At 48.2% G+C, this 23,815-nt stretch overlaps 1 protein-coding gene across 1 annotated transcript; it reads right to left on the reverse strand.

Annotated features, from left to right (window-relative positions):
* Nucleotides 1-14,831: 14,831 nt before the first annotated feature.
* LOC144098658 (uncharacterized) lies at nucleotides 14,832-23,739 on the reverse strand. Its single transcript, XM_077631461.1, has 4 exons — nucleotides 23,447-23,739; nucleotides 22,826-23,263; nucleotides 20,917-21,089; nucleotides 14,832-19,454 (listed from the first exon to the last, which is right to left on the reverse strand). The coding sequence occupies exons 2-4, from the start codon at nucleotides 23,234-23,236 to the stop codon at nucleotides 17,540-17,542; spliced, it is 2,499 nt and encodes an 832-aa protein (XP_077487587.1). The 5' UTR covers nucleotides 23,237-23,263; nucleotides 23,447-23,739; the 3' UTR covers nucleotides 14,832-17,539.
* Between the last annotated feature and the right edge of the window lie 76 nt (nucleotides 23,740-23,815).

Consider the following 23,815-nt stretch of genomic DNA (forward strand, 5'->3'; position numbering starts at 1 on the left):
CAGAATACAATCTGATCAAGGTATTACTGAGACAATCGTCTCTTTCGTTCCTTATGAAAAACAGAACGTTTCTTACGTAAAGAAAATGAAAGGACGAAAGTAGCGGTGAAACATATTCCGTGGGCGGTTAGGCTGGACCAGGCTCTCGCTCTGAGCGATGGCGATGCGGCTGTAGGGAAATGCCCATCTTCTTCATGGCACGTGCACCGCTGAGGTGCTTACACCGACGACGGTCTGTACACGTCAGCGAACCACGTTAGAGAGGGACTGCTGGATGAGCTCGAGAGAGGCGGTGCAAATCGCCTTGACATACACTGAAGCATCTATACGCATATTGCCAGCTATTACATGCGTGCAGGCGAGGGTGATATGAAGTAGCCGAACGCTAAGCGCTTCACTTTATGTTACCTCATAATTCCGACACACACTGATGCATCGTTCATCGGGGTTACACGCTATCTGCACGTTAAAAAAAAATAATATATTTGTCTATTGTTCAGTTGGTAGCGAGCAGCATAGTTTTGTCACACGCAGGAAAAGCAAACGTGAGCATTTTGAGATCACGCCCAGCTTTTGTAGCGCTAGCTACATTACGGGCGTCCGTGTGCTGTGCGATGTCAGTACACGTTAAAGATCCCCAGGTGGTCGAAATTATTCCCGTGCCCTCCACTACGGCACCTCTCTCTTCCTTTCTTCTTTCACTCCCTTTATCCCTTCCCTTACGGCGCGGTTCAGGTGTCGAACGATATATGAGACAGATACTGCGCCATTCCCCCCCCCCCCCCCAAAAAAAAAGACAATTATTATTAGCATTTCGAGCCTTGAGCATGGCGGCGCCGCCACGCTGTCACCTGGTTGGTCACGTGATGCGGAGCAGCTGCCGGCGGCGCGGCGCCATGGCTGATCACGTGGTTCGTCAAGTGACCAAGTTCCACTCGGCCAGCTGTAGCTATCGCGTCACTCCAGGTTTAACCAGAGCTAAATCACCGCCAATTTTTTTAACGTTGTGCCATTTTGTTAGGCAAACAACAACGACAACAACAACGACGACGACGCGTTAAAGCCTGCCTGATACGTTTATAAAATGTTGGTAGTTTCGACAGCGAGCTCACCTTTTCGGAGTCATCTCTTCTCTGCGGGTTGCGTAAAAGTGCAATCAAAATGTGAGAGAAGACACTTCTGGTTACTCGAACCTATTAAGATTATATCGTAACTGTACACCACCTCTTGTCGAGAAAAATACAGCCGCCCACATATCAGCGTCAGGGAACGATTACAGAGCGTCCTATATGAACGGAAGTTTTTGTGTTTTTTTCCCCTGCTACTGCCGTTCTCGGTTGCCCCGAAAAACCAATTTTCTCGGAAGTCTCGTCTAACGTCCAACTTCTTGTGACCATAGCGACTGCAGGCAATTTTGTCCGCCATAGTTAAACGGAACGGAATCGCTCATTTTACCGCCTCTGTTCGTTCTCCGGGGGGCAATTTTCTTAGAGCGAGACACTGCAACAGCGCAAAGTGGTCTCTCCTTAGAGCCGTCGCGTTTTATCCCCCCAAAAAAAGGAAAGCGCACAAAAGGCTGCTGCATTCTGGCAGTCTCGCTATCTGGAGAAAAGGAAGGCGAACTTAGAATAACGAGCAAAGGACGCGCGTGTTACAATGAGGCAATTACTTGCACCCGGTTTTTATGGCGACGCGCGATGTGAAACGGTCGAAAGAGCGGTAAAATTAGCGTATCTCAACTTGTTAAAAGAAGAAACAAAAAAACCGGAAGTATGCGAGCCTGCATGGCGCATTTAGCAATTTGCAAGGGGAATTCTTTCACGAAGCAAGCACAGGAGTAAAGAGGCGAGCGATTTTCCTTCACGGGTGCGGGATTGAGAAACGGGACAATCTTCGGTCGTCTTCTTGAACGACGAGAAGGGGAACAACGCGCGATTATTCTTGAAAAGAAAAAAAAATACGTTGCAGAAGTACTTGCTGTTTACGAAAAAAAAAAAGGCCGGGGGGGGGGGGGGGGGCGCAGAGAGAAAGAAAGAGCATAGCCCAATCCCCTTGATTTTCACGCAGGAAAAAAGAAATAACAGATTGGAATTAGATGTTAAAGAGCAACACGAAAGACCTTTAAAAGTTCCCAACTGTACTCCACCATTTTTCGTGCTGTTGTTTTCACATCGGGTTGCTCTCAGTCCCTTTCTTTTTTTTTTTTTCCTTTTAACCAACATTTGGAAACTGGGAAGAACGAAAAACAACAACAAAATCAACGATAGCAAACAACGCCGAGACGCTCGCAACGAACCAAGGGTTGCAAGAGAAGTATACAGCGCCGGAGGAAATTTGCATTTCACGACAAGAAGCTGCCTTCCACGCTCCAACGCCGAACCCGCGAAGAGAAGCCAAGATAGAGAAGAAATCAAAAAAAAAAAAGAAGAGGGACGTGACGCAGCAATGAAATTCCATTCTCACAGAAAAGGAATGCGACGCGGACCAAGCCAGGCGCCTCCGCGTGCCTCCGCCACCAACGCACGCCTGGCGTTGTGTGGCAAACACCAACGCACGCCTGGCGTTGTGTGGCAAACACTTCCGCTCTTATTGGGAAGCCACTACACGCAAACCCTTTCGGTCGCTGCCCGAGCGAAGGCATAAAACAAACCAAAGGTTATAGCGCTCGCCCGGAACGAGGGGAGGGTGAGAAAAAGAAAACTGAAGCGGGCCATGAAACTGAAGAAGTTTCACACGCCAAGTGGAGACGACTTGAGGGGAGGAGGAGGAGGAATCTACTTGCGAGACGCCTTCTCCACTTTCCGTCACCGCCCATGGATCTCCTCGTCTCGGGCGGCGGCAGCCTTCATGGGCGCCTGCTCGTATGTTTGTTTTCGCATATCGTCTCGCGAAGTAAATTAGGCGAAGAGCGGAGCAAAGTGAAGAAGCGCCGGAGGCGCGAAACGTTTTCTTTTTTTTTTTTTTATTCTGCGCAGTACACAGATGGCTTTTGAAAAAAGCGGTTGGGAGCCAGGGGTATGGATAAGAAGTTCCCACCCAAGGAGGAAGGGGTGAAAAAATAAACAAACAAACAATGTGACAGTGCTGCCTCTCACTTGAAACGGTGCAGATAGGTCGGAGCAAGCTAGACCGATAGCGGCCTCCAATTATCTTTGCACGTTCTGACCTCTTTCTTGCTTCTTCTTTTTTGCTCATTGCAATTTTCCCACGTACTATTCCCCCTCAACTAAGCCCACCAAGGCTTATGGTGGATGTGTCAGACATTTTTGTTAGTTACGCAGAGGGCACAGCATTGAACCCGCACGCACACACACACATGCGTACACACACTTACACACACACACACACACACACACACACACACACACACACACACACACACACACACACACACACACACACACACACACACACACACACACACACACACACACACACACACACACACACACACACACACACACACACACACACACACACACACACACACACACACACCCAACTACCAAATACCAACTAGCCCAACTCAACATTTTACTTACGATATTTTGGCAACTTGTTTCGAATGACATTTTGTTTCCTCCGCCCTTATCTTGAGCGCAGCCAAAGAATATTTTTATCGTCACGGTGATCATCTACTGACAGCGCGGGGGTGGTTGGCAGGAATGAAACAGACTCGAAAAAAAGACAATACAGTTGGACCTCGTTATAACCAAGTTGAAGGGGCCCGGCGATTACTTCGTTGTAGCCGTAGCTTCGTTATAGCCCGTAGTTGACCGTGCTTCCAAGGGGAATCGTCATTCCTTCGTTATATCCATTATTTCGTTATAACAACAGGGTCCGACTGTATCTACATTACTGCGGTCCAGCATGCCACCCAACCAAAGCTGCGCGCTTCTGGCGAGAGCAGTGAGGCGCCGGGCGTGACAAAAGTATTAGCAACCAAAGGAATGGCGCAGAACGGGTGAGAGGTCGTGTCGGCGTCTCAGTCGCGCTAAACTTGAGCGCGCGCTCCCGCGCACTGCATATCTAGAGAGATGAAGAGAGAGGCGTTGCAGCTCCTCCGCGCACAGAAAACTCGCGCGGAGTCAACCAACGGGGGCGTAGATCTGCCGCCGACTTCCGGCACCGGAAAAGCGCCGGGAGAGCACCGTGGCACAAGAGCCGCATTTGCTGGTGTACTATACGCATGCGGGTGTTCTTGTGCGGCGTTGCGGCTGAAGTGTATGGCTATTCCGCGCTATGAATGATTGATCGGCGAAGCTTACGGGCGAAAGAAACGCCGAGGGCTTTTAGCGCCGCCGCAGTGGAGGGCTTCGGATTGATCTCAACCACACGGGTTTCTTCAAAGTGCGCCCAAAATTTCACACATTTTTTTTTCCTCTTTTACCTAAATCGAAATTCGGGCGCCGCGGCTGGGGTAGAACTCGCGGCTTTCGCCTGAGCTCGAACTTTAGGCTGAGCAGCATCGCGTCATAGCCACAGGACAAAGACAGTGGGTCGAAATTAGTTTCCATGGCTAAGTTTAAGCGATAATGCCAAGCTTATATTTGAAGGAAGTTAACAGTCACTGAAATGAAGAAAAGCATGAATGTGCTTTCTTTTATTTACTTGTGATAAGTTGATCAATTGGAGATTAATATTAACTGGAAGATCACTTTCCTTACCTGACCGATAATTGATTATAAAATAGTAGAAGAAATAATGGCCGATTTGCGTAGTTAGGCTTAAGGCGAATTAGGTGCGCTAGCAGTTTGGTTTTTACTTCGGTCCCGGTGTTGATATCCAGTGTTCACGGAAGACAGTTAGTTGTTCGGATAGCGATAATGGGTTAATGTCTATATATGTGGAATTCGTCATTCTCTGCAATCATAGATCCCTGTGAGTCTTCCTAGCACTCCAGGCGCAGTGGTGCAGCGGTCAAGCGATGCGCCACTGCCCTTCATGGCAGGTGCTGCCATCGGTGGGACTCGGGTTGCTTGCGTTAGGTTGCGACACAGGTTGCTCTTCCCGAGCTGTCTCTCACAATTAATTGAGCTACCGCCTGAAACGGTGAGCAGTCTGCCACAAAACAGGCTTCAGGCAAACACACAGCGTCTAAATGCGGTTAATGGTCACTAATAAGTGCCAGCGCGCTAAAACAACCACAGGCTGATGCATCATCATCATCAGTCTGACTGCGCCCACTGCAGGGCAAAGACCTCTCCCGTGTCTCTCCAATTAACCCTGTCCTTTGCCAGCTGTGGCCACCGTAACACCGCAAATTTCTTTAACTCATCCGCCCACCTAACTTTCTGCCGCCTCCTGCTACGGTTGCCTTCTCTTGGAATCCACTCCGTTACCCTTAAGGACCAGTGGTTATCTTGCCTTCGCATTACATGTCCTGCCCAAGCACATTTCTTCATATTCATTCCGACTAGAATGTCATTAACCCGCGTTTGGTCCCTCACCTACTCTGCCCGCTTCCAGTCTCTTAACGTTGCACCTATCATTTTTCTTTCCATTTTAACATTCTGTGGTCGCTACAACGCACCTTTCCGAGGACCTCCACATCTTGAACGATGCCAGGTTGAGCGCATTGTATAAAGTCTATTTTATGTTTAGTCTCACCATTGGGGCTCTTCCACGTCCACTTCCAGTTTTCTCGTTTGCGGAAGAAGGTATTCACGATCCGTAAATTATTTCTCTCTGCGTACTCTACTAATAACTCCCCCTGCTATTCCTGGAGCCTGTGCCATAGTCGCCTACCGCCTGGTCTCCAGCCTGTTGCTTGCCTACTTTCGCATCGAAGTCGCCCATCAGTACAGTGTACGGTGATTTTACTTTGTTCGTTGCTTAGTCCACGCCTTCATTGAAGCTTTCAACTATCTGGCCATCATGGCTGGATGAAGGCGCAGAGGCCTGCACCCCCTTCGTCTTGTACCTCTTATTAAGCCTAATTACGATAGCTGCCCCCCTCTCGTTACTACTATAGAGCTCCTCCATGTTGCCAGTTATATCCCGATTGATGAGGAATCCCACCCCTAGTTCTCGTCACAGTACAGCCCGTACTCCTTAGTACTGTATATGCTTCATCTGTCCTCCTAACCTCACTAGGCAATATGACATCCCATTTAATGCCCACTAGTTCTTCGAAAGAACTGCCTATAGCGTAAAACGTTGTCAGGTTCAGTTCCCAATGACGCGCCCTGTGCGGAGCCAGAGATTCTTAGCGGCCTCCGTTGCGTCACAGGTCTAACCACCGCCTTGGTCAGTTGCTCCGCAGCTGCTGGGGACTGATTGCCGAAGGTTAATTGTTTTTTTTTTTTCATAGGAGGTTGTGGCCAAGTACTGCACCAGGGTTGCCAAATCCTGCTCTAGTGAGGGAGTGCATTGTCATTTCTGGTCACCGTGATCAGGCCGCACCACAGGCCTTGTTATGCACTTCCACAGATACGCGGAGTTTTTGTTTTAAACCCGGTGGAGAACCCGGTGGAGAACTGCGCGGCACAGGGATTCGAGCCCCGGTCCTCTTGCACGCGAGGCGGATGCTCTACCTATACGCCATGGCTGCATCCCTCTGCTAAGTAGTAGTAGTAATAACTTTATTCATAGAAATATAAGGGTGGGTGTCGGTGCAGAGGCACTCTTTACATCTTTTGATGTGGTCTGTGGCTCTTGTGGCAGGGTTGGAGCCCCTAGTCATGGGCCCCACTGAATCTTGCCGCCAGGTAGGCTTTCCGGACCAGTCCTGACTGAACCGCCGGATCCTCGCTGGAAAGCATCCTCTCCCACTGCTCCGCACTCGGGATTCTGTTTATTGCAGCCGCATTTGTTCTCTTTTCACACCACGTTATATGAATTAACGTGGCTTTGACCTCGCACCTCGGGCATTTGCTGCTATATAGCCCTGGGTGGATCTTGCTTAGCATGTTTAGATTCGGGAAAGTTCCCGTTTGTAGCTGTCTCCAATAGACTGCTTCCTGCTGGTGGAGATTTTTGTGAGGTGGGGGATATCTAATCCTGACCCCCTTATAGTAATTCAGAATTTCTGAGTATCCTAAGAGCACTGGTTCCGCGTCATGCTGCTCGAGGCTGGTTTGGTTGGAGGCTTGGTTTGTAAGCTCTCGAGCTCTCCTATCCGCCTCGGCATTCCCCGCGATGCCTGTGTGTCCCGGTACCTACATTATTACGTGTTGCAATTTTTTTTCCTTAGGCGGTAATTTGGCTGTGTTTAGGATGTGGAGCGCTGCACCCCCCCCCCCCCCCCCCCCCTATTTTGCCATTCATGTAGTTTCTGTACGCTGTTTGCGAGTCTGTTAGAATTATTAGGGACCTTTGAGCACGGTAGCCCGCTGCCGCCGCTAGGGCAATGGCAGCCTCTTTGGCCTCTTCAATTGTGCCATCCCTGATAGTTGCGCTGACTCTTTCTTTGAGCTCATGATTAATTGCCGTTGAAACCGCTCTATTTCTGTTATGCTGTCTAGTTTTTCCGTATGCAGCCGCATCCGTGTACGTAATGTTTTCTTTGTTGGCTAGGTTCTGTTGCACATACTGTGCCTTAGCCTCCCGTCGCTCTTTGTGCAGGTTCGGATCCATATTTTTGGGAATTGGTGCCACCCTAATTGTTTGCCGCAGTTCATCGGGTATTCGTTTTGATCTTTTTATCTCTTACAGTGCACCCTCGTAGCCGCATTTTTGAGCAGCTCTGTCCCGGTTTGGGTCTTTTTCAGCCTCTGGAGCTGAGCTACGAGTTGGGCCTCCCTTAGCTCCTCAAAGGTGTTATGCAGACCTAGCGCCATTAGCTTCTCCGTCGAGGTTGATGGCGGTAGGTGCAGCGCTGTTTTGTATGCTCTCCTAAGTATCGTGTCCGCTAGCTTTATTTCTACTTTGTTGCAGTTGTAGTACGGTATGCTATATGTAATTCGGCTAACCACTAGTCTCTTTACAAGCTTAAGCGTGTCGCTCTCCCGCATGCCGTGTTTTTCTACAGACCCTGGTTATCATGCGGGCGACCTGTGTAGCCGAGTTCTGTATTAGTCTGAGCGCCTGCGTGCACCTTTGGTTGAATTGAATCCACATCCCTAATATTTTGATGGTTGTTCTTTCCGGTATGAGTTGCCCTTCTAGATAAACATTTAGTTTTAGTTCTTTTGTTTCCGGTGCGGATCGGTTGACTTTACCTCGCCAGACCCTTAGTAGTTCTGATTTTTCCGTCGAGCAAGCCAAGCCCCTGTCTCTAACATAATTTTCTGCGCACGTTACGGCATCCTGCAGTTTCGCTTCCTTTTCGCTGAGTGAGCCCTCCGTGACCCACACACTGATGTAGTCCGCGTACATTGCATGCATTACGCCTTGTATGGTTTCTAGCTGTCTAGCCAGCTTAACCATTGCTATGTTAAAGAGTATGGGTGAAATCACTGACACTTGCGGCGTTCCCTTATTGGGTGTTTGAAAGCTCTTGGACCTGATTTCCACGAGCCCTATTGTAGCCGTTCTATTTGTGAGGAAAGCTCTTACGTATCCGTAGATTCTTTTCCCGCAGTTAAAATCGCCCAGGCCTGTTAGTATGGCTAACTCAGTGTGGCATATTGCACATCACTCAAGTTAGGAGGAGGAGGGACTTTAATGGAACAGGAGAGGTCTGCCTGGTTGTCGGCCTGGCATGCTACTCCAGGTGAGGGTGAAAGACGAGATTAGAGAAGCGGATGGCGGTGAAAAAAAGAGGAAAAGAGAAAAAGAAAGGGTGAATGGGGAAATCAAGCACTCACGCACTCACACACACACACACACACACACACACACACACACACACACACACACACACACACACACACACACACACACACACACACACACACACACACACACACACACATGATTGTCAAAGAATGTCCACCAAACCCGTATCTCTTAAAAACACTAAAAATGTTTTTGTCCCGCGCATACCCGAAGCCGCGTCCCACCAGGGTCCAAGGACATGCTCCAGGTGCATAGGGCCGTCCTGTCGGAGTAACGCGAAAAATCTATCATCATAAGAGAGCACTGGTGCACTAACCGCTAGGTCCCAGCTGCGGTGGTCTTGTGGCTAGTGCACCCGCATCACATGCCGGTATACTAAAATCGCTGGTCGGTCGAGAGAGATCGTGTGACGTCATCACATCATGCCCTGAGGGTCCACCCTGATCGGTCAAGAGAGGTCACGTGACCTCGTGACGTCATCGCAACTTGCCAACAGAGGCAGGTCACAACCTGACTACTTGTTTGTGAGTGACCTGCCCACCTGGTTGTGAGCAACCTACTTCCTAGATAACCTAAATAGAGAATCGAAATCAAAAATCAGAAAAATGTGATTTTCAAATGTCAGCACCGCCACAGCATAGCGGATATTTGCTACCGCAGCTAGCAGTCCGAATATGGCGGTTGATGGACCGATATTGCTCCGAACTTGACGCCAACACAAACACAGAAGTTGCACCAGAAGCTGCGACAGATGTGAAATTTAAAGCTATCGCATTACGCTCTCAAGGTGGCTTAAGTGTTCCCATATTTTTTCACTGGTGGCTACCCGGCGCTGGGATATACATGCACGGTGCCGCCGATGCCACATTTTTGAGGAACGCTTACAACGTACATACTCTAGCCCCTACTGCGTTGGCCTAGTGGTTAGAGCGTCCGCGATGCACGCGTGAGGTGCTGATATGTGTGGGGCTAGGAGGTGGAAGACGCATATCTACACATGCAAGGCGGATACACCAACCCCTATGCCCCGGGGCACTGGGTGGCCTAGTGGTTAGAGCGTCCGCAATGCACGCGTAAGGTGTTGATATGTGTGGGGCTCGAAGGTGGAAGACGCATATCTGCACATGCAAGTCGGATACACCAACAACTCCTATGGCCCGGGGCACAGGGTGGCCTAGTGGTTAGAACTTCCGCAATGAATGCGTGAGGTGCTAAGTGGTGCTCGGGCTCGGAGGTGGAAGGCGCATTTTTACCGGTAGCTCGCCACGTTATTGAGAAACGCTTTTTTTTTTAGTTTGATATATCCGGGTTCACTATGAAGCTGTTTAATGCTGATTGGAGAAAGTTCCCTAGCCTGGATGTTGGGGAGAGAGGCAGAAAGGGAGGGGCGCTACTTAGATGACTGTGATGATGTATAAACTCATATACATGCACACTAAGCGCACACACATACTCAAGCTTATACAGAGGAGGAGTGGTGTGTGCCGCAGGAAAGACAAAGGTGACTTTGTGCCTTAAACGGAGTGTTGCTCATCGGTTTAAAAGAATTTGCTGTCAGATTCAAGTATAGGAGTGCATGATCATAGCCAGCGCAGCTTTGAGCGACCTCCCCGAGGACATGAAATAACTTCAAATGCAACAAGTACATAACGGTTGGTTAGTTTGTTGGTTTATGGGGTTTAACGTCCCAAAGCGACTCAGGCTATGAAGGACGCCGTAGTGAAGGTCTCCGGAAATTTCGACCACCTGGGGTTCTTTAACGTGCACTGACATCGTACAGTACACGGGCCTCTAGGATTTCGCCTCCATCGAAATTCGACCGCCGCGGCCGGGATCGAACCCGTGTCTTTCGGGCCAGCAGCCGAGCGCCATAACCACTGAGCCACCACGGCGGCTCCCAGTACCTAACGGTTCAATGCAACTATTCATGCCATGACTGCACAATGCAAATTTTATATGCCTATATTACAGTCATATGCATGGTTATGGTTGGTGAAATGAAACCTTTTTTTTTTTTTGTGCCGCCGCGGTGGCTGAGTGGTTATGGCGCTCGGCTACCGGCCCGAAAGACGCGGGTTTCATCCCGGCCGCGGCGGTCGAATTTCGATGGAGGCGAAATTCTAGCGGCGCGTGTACTGTGCTATATGTCAGTGCACGTTAAAGAACCCCAGGTGGTCGAAATTTCCGGAGCCCTTCACTGCAGCGTCTCTCATAGCCTGAGTCGCTTAGGGACGTTAAACACCCGTAAACCAATCTAAACCAAACCTCTTTTTTGTGTGTGTTTACGAAGGCTTCGATAATTAAATAAGGTGCTCGTAAGTGAACGAAGAAAGCTAGCACTAAGTGACAAAAGTGAAACCGCAGGCAAAAGTTCGTTAGCGCTTGTGGTGCCGTCTACCGTTATGTGATGAGTGATTTGTGTTGCACTATGCGATAGCCCATCTTGTATCAAGAGCCGACTAACCACTAAACAAACGCTACTAAGTTAGTCCTTTAATGGGCAATAATACTCCGCATGTCGCGTAAGCGTGTGACACTCTGCCACTCGAGTTGCATTATATAGTAGCACACCTTACTCCAGCTTTGCGAGCATTCAGTCACGTGATGATGTGATCCGAGTGCAAGAGGCGAATGTTTATTTGACTCATAGTCGTAAATAAGGTGACGTGAACTCGAACGCACAGACCTCGTCAACGACAGGCTAACCTGCAAGGATGTAAAATATGATTTAACTGAAAGCACATCAAAAACATCAAGTCCCCGAGGCGAAGCATCATACACTTGCTCACTTTATAAATAATGGCGATTTTGGCACGAGAAGGTGGCTGACTGGCGTCGCAAGTTCCCAGTGAGGAATACCGACGCTTACAGCACGATGAAATACGGTGGTCGAGGCTTGGAGCAATTTGCACTTTTTTTTAGAGTGACGTACGAGCAAGTACCAAAGTACAAATTTCAAGCCCCCCTCCCTGCTGTGGCTAAATGGATGTACGGCGTCCGGCTGCTGAATTCAAGGTCGAGGATTCCAATTCCGGACACGGCAGCTAAGTACAGAAGCGCCAGTGCGCTGTAAGTCGAAACTAATCCGGCACCTTCTATTCCGATGTCTCTCGTTGGCCAGATGCACCTTCGGTAGTTTTTTTAAGCACCAAAATGCAGTACCAACCAACTATTCAAGTTCGACGATCATGAAAACCACGGAAATGAAGCCTCCCGTCGGTGCGTAGAGTTTCTTACAATTAATAGTAAGAAACTCAACGCGTCGGTGTCGCCACCCGAGGCCAGTTTAGTCATTGCGCACGAATTCCCGACGTAGCTACGGCGCGAAATAACCCACTCGTTAAATGCGGTATCGTCTAATACAAGCAGCTTTGCGCACCGAGCAAGGTGCCGAACTATTATGTGGCAGAATTAAATAAATTTCGCGGGCAAATGAGCTTATCAGAGTGGCGCAAAACCGGCTTAGTGATATGCTCCCGCAGGGAGCATATACAGGAACACTAAACCGGCTATGCGTGGTGTGCCATCTACCGATAAACCATCGCACTATCGAAAGTCAACAAGCTGGCGCGCCTGTGTTTGAATCAGTATAACTCTATGGTTTGAAACTTGAACTATCCAACATGAGGCCCATATCTCTCACCTCTTGTCTGAAAAGCTCATGGAAAAAGTGGTGCAACTCAGAATCTCTCGACATATGGAAACCAAGGAACTCTGGCCAGTGGAGATGGTAGGGTACACGCTGGACGGCATCCTGGATGCTCCCGATGACGATACATCATATAGAGCCATCCTGGGACTTGATCTCACTAAGGCTTTTGATAATGTTGAGCACAGAGCGGTTCTCAAAGGCCTCAACTCGGCTGGAGTGGGAAGCAAGTGCTTCAACTATGTAAAAGATTTCCTCATCTGCAGGAAAACTGAAGTTAGCTTCGTGGGGACTCAGGTCCGAGCCCATCAGTACCGGGGCAGAGGGACGCCCCAGGGATCTGTCCTCTCCCCGGTTTTCAATTTTGCAATGAAAGATCTCTCGTCCCAGCTGAATACGATAGAAGGCATCAAACATGGCATCTATGCAGACGACATCACAATTTGGACCGAAGGAGGCTCCAGCGCCGATATTTCGCATAGGCTACACAAAGCGGCGTCTATAGTTGAGAACTACGCCCTAGATAGAGGACTATCTTGCTCTCTTCAGAAATCTGAACTGTTCTCAATGTGCAGCAAAGCACAACTAACCAGAGAATCCCGCCTACCGCACCTACACAGTGGAGGTATACGTGGGAGGGAGCAAGGTACCGACAGTCAGCACCATTAGGATCCTGGGGTATTTCCTACAGCAGAATAGGAAAAACACCACCATCCTTAAAAAGCTTCAGACGTATATTGACCAGGTAACGGGGATATTCATGAGAATCTCCCTCAGGAACAAAGGCCTCAGAGAACACTGCCTAATAAGTTGGGTTCGTGCCTTCATAATCAGCAGGATAGCTTATGCCTCCCCTTTTCTGAATCTCAATCCTGGCGAAGCGGAGAAGTTCGAGATAATGATCAGAAAGTGATTCAGAAGGGCTTTAGGCATCCCCCAACTCCTCGAAAGAAAAGCTTCTAGCTATGGGAATGCATAATACGTGGGAAGAGATTGCCAAAGAGGTCAGGGGGTTGCAGATCTGGCGGCTCAACTCCACTGTAGCGGGCCGAAAAATACAAGAACTACGGCTTCCGTATGGAGAGCCACCCTATGTCGCTGAACCCCTGGTGCTTGAGACGCGGGAACTATTCAAAATTGCACAGATTCCTAAGAATATGCACCCGATCTATGACAAGGAACGAAGGAGGCATAGAGCAAAATTTATTCAAAGTAAACTAATGAAAGACCCTCCTGAGGAATCAGCCTATTGCAATGGTGCCTGCGGGCTAGAAGGGGCCGCGGTCGTAACAGTGGTAGATGGGAACCACTCCCAGAAGGTAATTGGATCCGTTAATGTGCGTAAAGCTTTAACAGCCGAAGAGGCCGTGATAGCGCTAGCATGTACAGGTACTAGAGCCAAAAACTATTCTCTCAGACAATAAGGCGGCTGTTAGGAACTTCAGCAAAGGCCTAATTTCCAAACAGGCGGCCAGTCTATTGAGGAAACACCCGCTAAACCAGGAGGTTTCAGTCATCTGGCTTCCAGCTCATGAGGATCTGCGGATGTACAAAAGGTAGTCCTAGGCATGGCCGAGGAGGCTTACTCCAAGACCTCTGAGGTCACGGCGCAGGAGGGCCGGCAGGGGGGAGACCCTCCCTCTGGCTGAGCACCTGCCCCGACGTTCATGTTGGTGTAAATAAACTCTTCGCTCTCTCAATGCTCCGACGGTGGATGTAAAATATAATTGGACATGTGGTGACAATTGACCAGTAACGGTTTAATCGCGTTTAATCTTGTACGGTCACAATAACACACAGCGGAGGTTCCATTAAAGAATCGGACCAATAGCAAAGCGTTTCGCTGTTAGCCGATCTGTAGGACGAAATAGCGACACGAACCTGCAATGACAGTGCGCCAGTGATTGAGTGGTCGAAATTCAAATTGTCGAGACGGCGACAAAGGAGGTGCAACCCGTAACCTCGCCTCCTACCTCGATGCCAGCGTGCTTCAGTGCTCTACGCTCCCGCAGACTTCATGCAGGAACTGTCGGCAGGCTAGCATCGCCACAAGTTTTGCGAAATAAGGCGACTGCGGCTGATATAAGAAACTGAATTTGTGTAACTATAGGCGTTAGTAACCATATTTCTCCGTAAAGAGAACATTTAGTACGATCTATTATGTTCTGACAGAATATAGGAAACATCCCCATTGTATGTAGAAAACAACAGTAGAGCTTTTCCTCCTTTCTGCTGTAGTCGGCGCGAATCAAAATTTTCATTTTTTTTTTCGGCGAAATGCAAGATGCAGCACGGAACTGAGCGGGAATGCGGTGCCGAAAGGAGAAATCGCAATGTGGGTATCCCCGTTTCTATTTTTTTTCCAGACCTGGCGCTCCTCGCCAAAAGCAGTTAGTGTTCCTGTACATGCTCCCGCATATAGGAGTTATTGTACAAGTACATATAGTTGCGCGTTTGTCTTCACTGCGGCGCTCGCGCATTTATTGGCCAAACGCGACCACATTGTTGAAAAGCATCCAAGCATAGCGCAGAGGCCAAATCCTTTGCACCGTTTAGCCCTAGACCGTTGCTGACAGTCCATTCGTGCATATACTGTTATCGTGCTTTGCGGCATTTTGTTTTCACTGAAAACGATGTTTTCTTATCAATAACTCGCAATTTTAACACAAGGACTCCCTAATTGTTAAAAAGAAAAACGTTTGTGATTTATGGCATTTAAAACAGATGGCGCCACCCATCCACATAGCGAATATTTTCGCAATTTGTTGAGATAGGCCTTGGTGCAGCCAACGCACTACTAGTAGGCTTTACCATTCAATACAGCAGTAATTTTCCCAGATTAAGTCAAGCTCGGCAACCAGAAACATGAGACTGAGCCTGCACTCGCTTTAACCACTGCACCAAATCCGCATCCTGATTGCAAGAGTTGCGGCTTTCCCTCATAACTTGTTCTACGAGCATCTCTTCCCTGCACAGTACCTCTAGAAGCAGTTAAGCTTTTTCGTGACTCTAGGAGCAGCAGCTCCGGTCGGCGTTGCTTTCGGAGTGCATAAACAATGCGTGCAAGGACCGTCCGCCCATAGCGCGCGCTTACAAGACGCACCCGAGACCCTGCGAAAGAGTGCTTGGCTTGAAGCACTCTGGCACTGGTCGGTCCGGTATTGCACTGCCACCGGAATCGACCTGGGGCATATTAGCGCGCGCCTTTTCTTTCTATCTTTGCTCTCCTACTTTCAGCACGCGGCAGCGAGCGTGGCTCGGCTTGAGCCAGTAGGCAGGCCCGTGCACTTTCCTTTTCCTTATTCCTATCATCAGCAGCAGCAGCAGGTGCCGCTTGCGGACAGCGCTCGTCGTGTGCAGAGCACTCAGGGCGGTGCACTGTGCGAAGCAACGGAAGTAAGAAACTTCTGCTGGATGGCTGCCACGAGTTGCTTCTGGAACCCGTGGCTGCGACTAGAAACCGGCCCGAGTGGTCGACAAGAACGATTCGTCTGTTACTCGATGCGCACGTTTGGCAATAACGTGTGCAGCTCATGCTCGGATTGCTGCTCGTCCTACGATAGATCGCACTACGAACAAGTTTTTGGAGCGGAGCAGAGCCTAAAAGGACTATGCAATAAATTAATTGAGATTACGTAAAGCAGACGAGATAGGCATTTCATCATCCCAACGCAAGAATTTTAAAGCTAGCATCAATAACACCAAAGATATAGGCGATTAAAAATTACGCTTCTCCTCTCCACCCCCCAACTCGTGCACGCGGGGCACCAGACAAAAATAAAGAAAACATCTCTGGGACTGGGATCCGCCCATGAATACGTCATCCGCTGACGTTCCTTTTCAAATTACGGTTGTCACTCCTAGCACCCCAGCAGCAGCGTCGGCGGCGTGATTGCGGCGCGCGTCGGGTTTTTTTTGCTTGTCGTCTGTTGTAGTTAGCAGTAATGGACCCGGACCTCGAGGCACGACTGCTCGTTCTTACGGCCGCGATGGACATCGAGCCCTATGCGTTCACGCCGTACCGGCTGAATGCCAGCGACGACAGTAGCGACTCGGCGAGCCACTACGAGTGGCTCCTGAACTCCCGACAGAAAGAGGCGGCAGAGGAAAATTGAAACCATATGCGCGAAGGCAATGTCCTGGCTCGCGATTGCCCGAGAGCGTCGCGCGGCGGCACGAGCAGACGATTTTCACGGCTACCGTAAGTGCGCCCCTGACGTCGTGGCTCCAGCGAATGAGAGCGTGTGGTGGCCTAGCAACGTCATGGGTACAGTGACGTCTTTTTTCACGATTTTAGTTTCAAAATCGGCCACTACGAGCACACTAATCGGGCGCGAATTGGAAAAAACACGGTTTTTAAAAATTCATAATAAATTGCTGGCTCAGTTCCGAAGGCTCACACTTGGTGTGAATGCTTCTTAGCATCATTTCTAAGCATTGAAAACATTTACAAGCGACTTTTTATTCATTGTATAGTCCCCTTAAAGTCTGGCTCCAAGAAAGAGGGCCCTATTCGAGTACAGCTGGAGAGATAAAGAAAGAAAACGGCTGACAGCCTGTTTTACACATCGTTTTATACAAAGGCGGGAAATCATTTGTGAAGGTCGTTGTTTGCTCAATTTATGACATGGACATGAAACAAGCGATTCCGACGCTTTGTCAGTGTGTGCTCGTTGTCGTGTGTAGCCTTTGAGCTGAGTGGCCAGCCCTAAACTGGCTGGTGCTGTGAAGGCACGGGTTTCTTTTTTTTTCCAACCTTTGTGTAGTACTGCCGAATATTTTTCTCCGTCTCGGGTTTTATAAAACATGTTAGTGGTTTGCTTTATGGGGGTTTGACGTCCCACAGCGACTCAAGCTATGACGGACACCGTGATGGAGGGTTCCGGATAATACTGAACACCAGGGGTTCTTCAACATGCACAGCTGACATCCTGCACGGGCCTCTAGAATTTCGCCTCCATCGAAATGCGAACAGCACGGCCGGGATCGAACTCGCATCCTTAGGGTCAGCAGCCCAGTATCATAACCACTGAGCCACCGCAGCAGCTAACGGTTTATGAACTATGTGAGGCAACATTTTGTTTGCTGCACCATTATGTACACGTATCTTTAGCGGCACTGGATTTTTTTTTGCATAAAAGTAGAAACTATGCATCTAGCTTTACATATTCAACCATCACCGGGACCACTGATGTTCGTTTTTTCAGATGACTCCTTCGTCTTTTCTATGTCGCCAGCACTGCTTGTTGGCAATGTTTCAGTTTCTAGCGCACACGCATCTACAGCTTTCGAAGATTGGCATGGGGTCTCTTGTATTTGATGCACAGCAACCGCACTCGTCTTTTCTTTGGCCTGCTCCGAAGTGACACTAATATTAACTGCAAAGCTCGACGTTCTTTTCGCTGACTCCATGGCTGGCTGCTTGCTCAAAGGACTCATTCGTACACACTTATCTTGAGATATGGGGCTCTCTGGTCTTCCAGGAGAAGGCTGCCTTTGAGAACTCTTTGCAAGCCTGGGTGGAGAAGGCGAATATGCGGGCCTTTCCGTTCGATGATGCCGGCGAGGTGGGGGAGAGAAATGCTCCCGCGACCTGCGATGCATGGATCTTGACTCCAGGCTGTGGCGGTGGTGCCTTGGGACCCTGCGTCTTGTGTGGTGAAAGTCAAGGCGGTCATGAACCGATACCCTCTGAGGCTGCAGATGCTGTCTGGGAGAGTATGGTCTTGGCGATGGCGACCGCGAGAAAGATCGCGAACGCGACCTGCGCCGCTTTGCCGGGATGTTATAGAAGTCTTCAGACTCCCTTGGACTGCGAACTCTTCGGGCTTCAACCTCTTCAGGCAAGCTGTTCAGAGGTAGTCGCGTGCTGCGTGCATACCCAGTAGGAGACCTCCTTCGCTTGATTCCCAAACGTTCACGAGGTCGAGACTTACCTGATGGCCTGCTCGACTTGGCAAGCACGTCCTGGTGTCTCGGTGATCCATTAGTAGCATCTTCAACTCCTTTCGCAAGGTTTTTTAAAGCTTGTTTGCTTGGCCCAGCTTCTTGCTTATACTGCAAGGCACTTACTTCCGCTGAATGGTCTTCCGATGGTTCTTTGCCAATTCTTTTTTCTAGAGGTGAAGTCCCAAAGAATTTAGTGGGTGGTTCTGGTGGAGTATGTGGTCCTTTTGCGGTCCTTCGTCCTTCCAATGGTGGAGTCCCATGGCCTTTGGTCGCTAACTCCGGTGGATTGTCTGGTGGAGTTTGCGGTCCTTTGGCAGCTCTCCTTCCAAGTGGTGGAGTGCTAAAATGTTTGGCAGAAGGTTCCACTGGTTGGTTCTCAGGAGGAGTGTGCGGTCCCTTGGCAATTCTTATATCTCTTGGTGGAGTCGTATAGCGGTCAAGATGTGGTTCAGGTGACCAGCCATCACGTGGCGTGCACGGCCTTTCAGCGACACTTTTATGTCTAAATGGTGGTGTCCTGGACTGCATGGAACGTTGCTCCATGGGCCAATCTTTAGGCGATGCTCGACTTGTGGCACCTCGCCTTTCCTGGTGTGATATATCGCTAAATCGCGCTGCTAATGGTGCTCTATCAGAAGCCCTCCTCTTTTTGAGTGGTGACAAACCAAGCTTTCTGTTCGCTTCCATCCTCCTCGGCAGCTTTGTAGGGGAGCCACTTATTTTTTTTAGGCTGTTCTTTAATAGCCTCTTTGCATTCCTCTGTGCAGCAGACTTTGTTGGAGTGACTGGTACCTTAGCCGCGTCCTTTTTTTTTCGTGATGCAACCGCTAATTTAGGCACGTGGCTGTACTCAGTTCTGTGCTTAGGTCTCACATTGTTGTACTCATAAAGCCGTTGCAGGTCCCCCGACATGTCCACCTTTGGCATGGCTGGTGCAGTGGGATCTGGACAATCATTACGCTTTTCAGCAGAAGGGCCATGGGGGCTGCGCACACTGGATGTTCCAGATGAATTCCATGGTGAATGACTTTGCCTCTGAGACCGTTGTTGCAGGTCTCTTGCACTGGTTGCAGTGGCGGCTGCATGTGGTGAATTTTGTGACCCCAGGTTCCTTTTGAAGACAAGGTTATCTAACCTGCATTCCAAAACATATAATGTCAGTCTTACATAGAATGGGTTTAAGTGGATATTGTGGCTGACTGACAACAGTAATTAGTGCAAGCAATCAAGCACACAAGTTCTTTGCAAATCACAGTAAATGAGCATGTCCATGTTTAAATGCATTTCCATATTTTGTTTCGGGCTAGACATGCATCGCTCCTGCAGCTAGCCTGGTCCCTCACTGCTGCATTAACAGAGTGCACCATACACTCGAAATGCAAACTAACATTTTTCTAAGAATGGGTCACAGCAACCAGCAGATGCACTACAACTTTGGTAATGCAAAAGTTGTCAAGAAACTGCTTAAATTGCTGCACAATGCTTTACTTTCCATCTTGACTAGTGCTTCATTAAATTTTCATTTATTGGTGGGCTTTGAACACTTGACCGCTGATACAGTTTGATGCCAGACACGACAATGCCAGGAAGCCACATGGGTTTCCTGCATGCCTGATGCTGTACGGATGCACTGATGGTACACGGCCTCACTCTTGCACAGAACCTACAGCCTTCAAAAAACAATGCTGTATATCTTAAATATGTTCCAGGAAGATATTTCTGAACATGTTATGAAAAATTGAATAATTTCATTTCATAGCTCGCATTGAAGATATCTCTGAACATGTTATGAAAAATTGAATAATTTCATTTCATAGCTCGCATTTCCACATGGTTGTTCCAATGCTCTAGATTGTTACCAAGGGTTTGATAAGGCCCAAGTTTTTGCTGGTCTCGCTACTACATGCAAACTTTAGACCAATACAGTAAACAGCCTTTTTGCAACAGTATTTCTCAAACCACTAAACCAATGCCATGAATGATGTTTCTTTACAGCTGCATCTTGTATAGCACCAGCAAAAAAACAAATCCTGCACACTCCACAAATGCTCATAAAAAGGCAACAGTGCACGAAAGAAAAGGCAGGCAATGTATTTGACAGAATAGCCCAAAAGATTGAAGGAGCTTTTCCACGAGAATTCAGGTAACATTTAACACCAAAAGCTAACTGATATGCTCAACTTTTTTTGGATCAAGCCAAGAGTCAAACTGTTGACATGGGACAGGGTAAACAACTGACAGCTTGGTAGGTACAGGCACTGTCAACAGTACAAAAACCAAGCATTTTGATTCTAACCTGTGTGGTAGGGCTCTTATAACATCCATTGAGGTTCCAAATTCTGGAGGGGCAAGGATGAGAGTACTTCTCATCTCAAAATATATGAAATGTTGGCAATGCATAATGAGCAATGCAGCATGGCCCAGAACGAAATCTTTGGGCTCCTTTCTGCTGACGCAGTTACGGAACCAACAAAACAAGACACAGAAGAAAGAATCTAGAAACCAACACCACGATGGCCACTCCTCGTTTCATCTAGTGTGTCTTGCCTTGCCTGTTACAAGTAGGACACAAACATTGAATGCTGGCATCTACCTACCTTCGTTGAAGGCTCACTATCTCCCTGTCTCTCGAGTCCAGCAGCTGCTTAGCAGTCTTGTACAGAACAGAAATGTTGTGCCTCAGCATTCCATTTTCTTTCTTCAAAGCAACAATGGCTGCTCGCGCAGTGCTGGACAGTGCAGGACTGCTAGTTGCATTACCACCCACAGTCTGAAATTAGTGGCCAGTAAACAAATTACTCTTGGGCCAATGGAAACAATTAAAACAAAGGAAACAGCATTTTCCAACAATGAACATAATCATCACAGCTTCAGCTGGAGAACTTGCAGTCTTAGTTTAATGTCATACAAGCAACCATGATGAATTTCGGATAAAAGGTGCAGTGAGAAATACTTTCCAGCATGTCCCTGTAAGCATATAAAAATCTTTATCAGCACAGCTTAATGAGGGTCACTACAAACCTAACAATCATAAAATGACATAACAGGTGATTTACTGACATATTAAACCTTTGGAGCTACTCAAACTAGCGGTGCCAGACAGCAAAAAAATTGTGCGTGTCTTCATTCAAGATTTCTTCAATGCCATGAGCAGCAAAGTGCTACACATGAGAAAGCATACAAACTTACTGTGATGAAAAGACAGGGATGATGCTGGTCAGTGCAAGCTCTTTACTAGCGATGTCAATAAACCAATTACAGCAACTATATTTTATTTTATTTTCTCTTTGCTGAAAGGCAGCTGAATCTCACATTACTGCTTGTTTGCAGATTGAAGCCCCAATGGTGTGTCCAGCTTCGAACAGCAAATCAAGGTTAACTTGGATAACATGTCACAGCACTCAGATACATAGACACTGGCCAGGTAGCAACTAGGCTGCCAAAAAAGCACACAATACTTCGTGCAAATGCACTATAATTTGTTCTGTGTAGAACCTTGTTATCAGAAGTGGATTCCTTTATGTGTGCGTTTAACTGCAGCAAAACTTTACATCACATTTTACATCACAAAAGAAAGCAAAGTAAGACTGCAGAAAATTTATGCTGAAAGACCTCAGTCCTCTGGGATTCATAATCTTGGGACCATCAAATCTTTACAAGTGGGTACAATACCAGCCTAGCATTCATTGAGGTTTGATCCCATTAGTAATCGGTGTTTTCCGAATGTAGAAAGGCTGACTACTAGAATGTCTCCTGTGGTGTTGAATATTAGAAGAGGCTGACAATTAGAGCATAACGAGAGCATGCTGATGTAGGCCCTTTGGCCACAATTACAATTTACTTAGTTACCGAGCGCTCATGCACAGACTCGATATTCCACCAGAGTGGTGTCGCCCGGACTCTCCAGCTACATTGTGACTTTACTGTGCTGTCCGTGGTTGCCTTTTCTGGTTAAGTGTTCCGACATATCCGACTCACACAGGAGTGCACAACAACTGCAAATGGAGGGAAAACATTGAACATATCCTGTATGCCTGTCTTCACTTCTAATGCCAATGCATACACTATACAAAACCCAACAATGCGGACTGCTGAGCTGGGCCTTATCCTAGGGCCAGGCGAGATCCAGGGGAAGGTTCCGAGTCCCTGGCCTCATCGACCAATGGCGCAGGAAGCTTCTAGACTTCAGTCAAAGTACATGGAAACCCTCATGTCTAAAAGACCTCTTATAGTGTTTGTACATGCATCCTTTAAGTGCATGCTATACACCAACCCCGTTTCCTTTGACCGTCTCCCCGTGTGTACGGTAGCAAACTGGACATAAGCAGGCTGTTCCCTATTTCCTACTCTCCCCTTAGCACAAGAGGTACTGCAGCAAGCAAATGCTGTGCAAGAATATTAAAAGGAAAACTGTACATAGTGTACGCTGTTGACATCGCATGCGAGATTATGAGAAAGTTTTAAACGTGTGGGGGTATGTGACCATGCATACAAAGGTGCACTCACCAAACGTCCTGGGGTACAGGATGTCTTGAGCTTTGGCGGTCCGTCTTTCTTTAACGGGGTTGGTTGTCGTGGTAACACGGAAGTGTCTAGCAAGTCTAATTCGGCAGAGGCTGCAGAGTGCGCTTCTTCAATGCTACGCTTACTTTGAGAACACGATTCACCAAGATCTGAGTAAATGTCGGCGGCTCCATCGTCGTCCACTACGTTAACGGCACTCAGATTTTGGGTCTTGCTGACAACCTGAGGCTGTAGGTCTTTGTTTACAGGAGTGGCTTCCCTGGGCAACACAGGTGTGTCCAAAAGGTCCAACTCAGTAGTGACTGCGAAGCGAGAGTCTTTGGCACCGGGTGTGGTTTCGGAACACGATTCACTGAGATCAGAATAAATTTCTCCATCACTCTCGTTTTCCATTGTGCGAAGATCAGTAGGACTTCTTACCTATAAAGGAAAGCATTTGTGCAACAATGGTTCAGCAGCAAAAGGCGAAATACAAAGCGAGCAAGTGCAATAGGTGAACTAATAGCTGAGAATGACAAGATATAAACAGCACGATGCCCACTGAAAACAATTACGAGGGACACAAGAAACGCTTTCCAGACGACGTGTTCGGCAACATCTTACCTGCAGCGATTCTCAGTGAGGAACCATCACCAAGGTTGATCATAAGGATACCACAGCGGGTGCGTTTGGCAGCATAGATAAAGTTGTGTCCATTTAAGCAAATTCCGAGACCATATAGGCAAACGCAACGTTTCAACATGGTCTCGCAGGCACTTCACGCGCCGAGTGTAGTGAAATAAAGTTGTAAGAGCAGCTCAAACTCCCTCCGCCTACACCTGCAGCACAGACAGTTCGCGCCATGAAATAGACGACATCGAAGCAGCTCCACCACACAGCAGCTGAGAGGTTTACAATTATCGTATTAACAACCTTTACTACATTTGTTTTCTTACTAAACTATATTTAAGCAACATAAGAATAAAATATCTT

Source organism: Amblyomma americanum, chromosome 7, assembly GCF_052857255.1.
Source record: "Amblyomma americanum isolate KBUSLIRL-KWMA chromosome 7, ASM5285725v1, whole genome shotgun sequence".
Lineage (NCBI taxonomy): Eukaryota > Metazoa > Arthropoda > Arachnida > Ixodida > Ixodidae > Amblyomma > Amblyomma americanum.

Coding starts and splice junctions, on each gene's coding strand:
- LOC144098658 (XM_077631461.1), bottom strand. CDS start 23,236: ATGGAAAACGAGAGTGATGGAGAAATTTATTCTGATCTCAGTGAATCG. Junction 21,090..22,825: donor CCTGTACCCCAGGACGTTTG/GTGAGTGCACCT, acceptor CACTAATTTCAG/ACTGTGGGTGGTAATGCAAC. Junction 19,455..20,916: donor ATAGTGAGCCTTCAACGAAG/GTAGGTAGATGC, acceptor TTTGGAATGCAG/GTTAGATAACCTTGTCTTCA.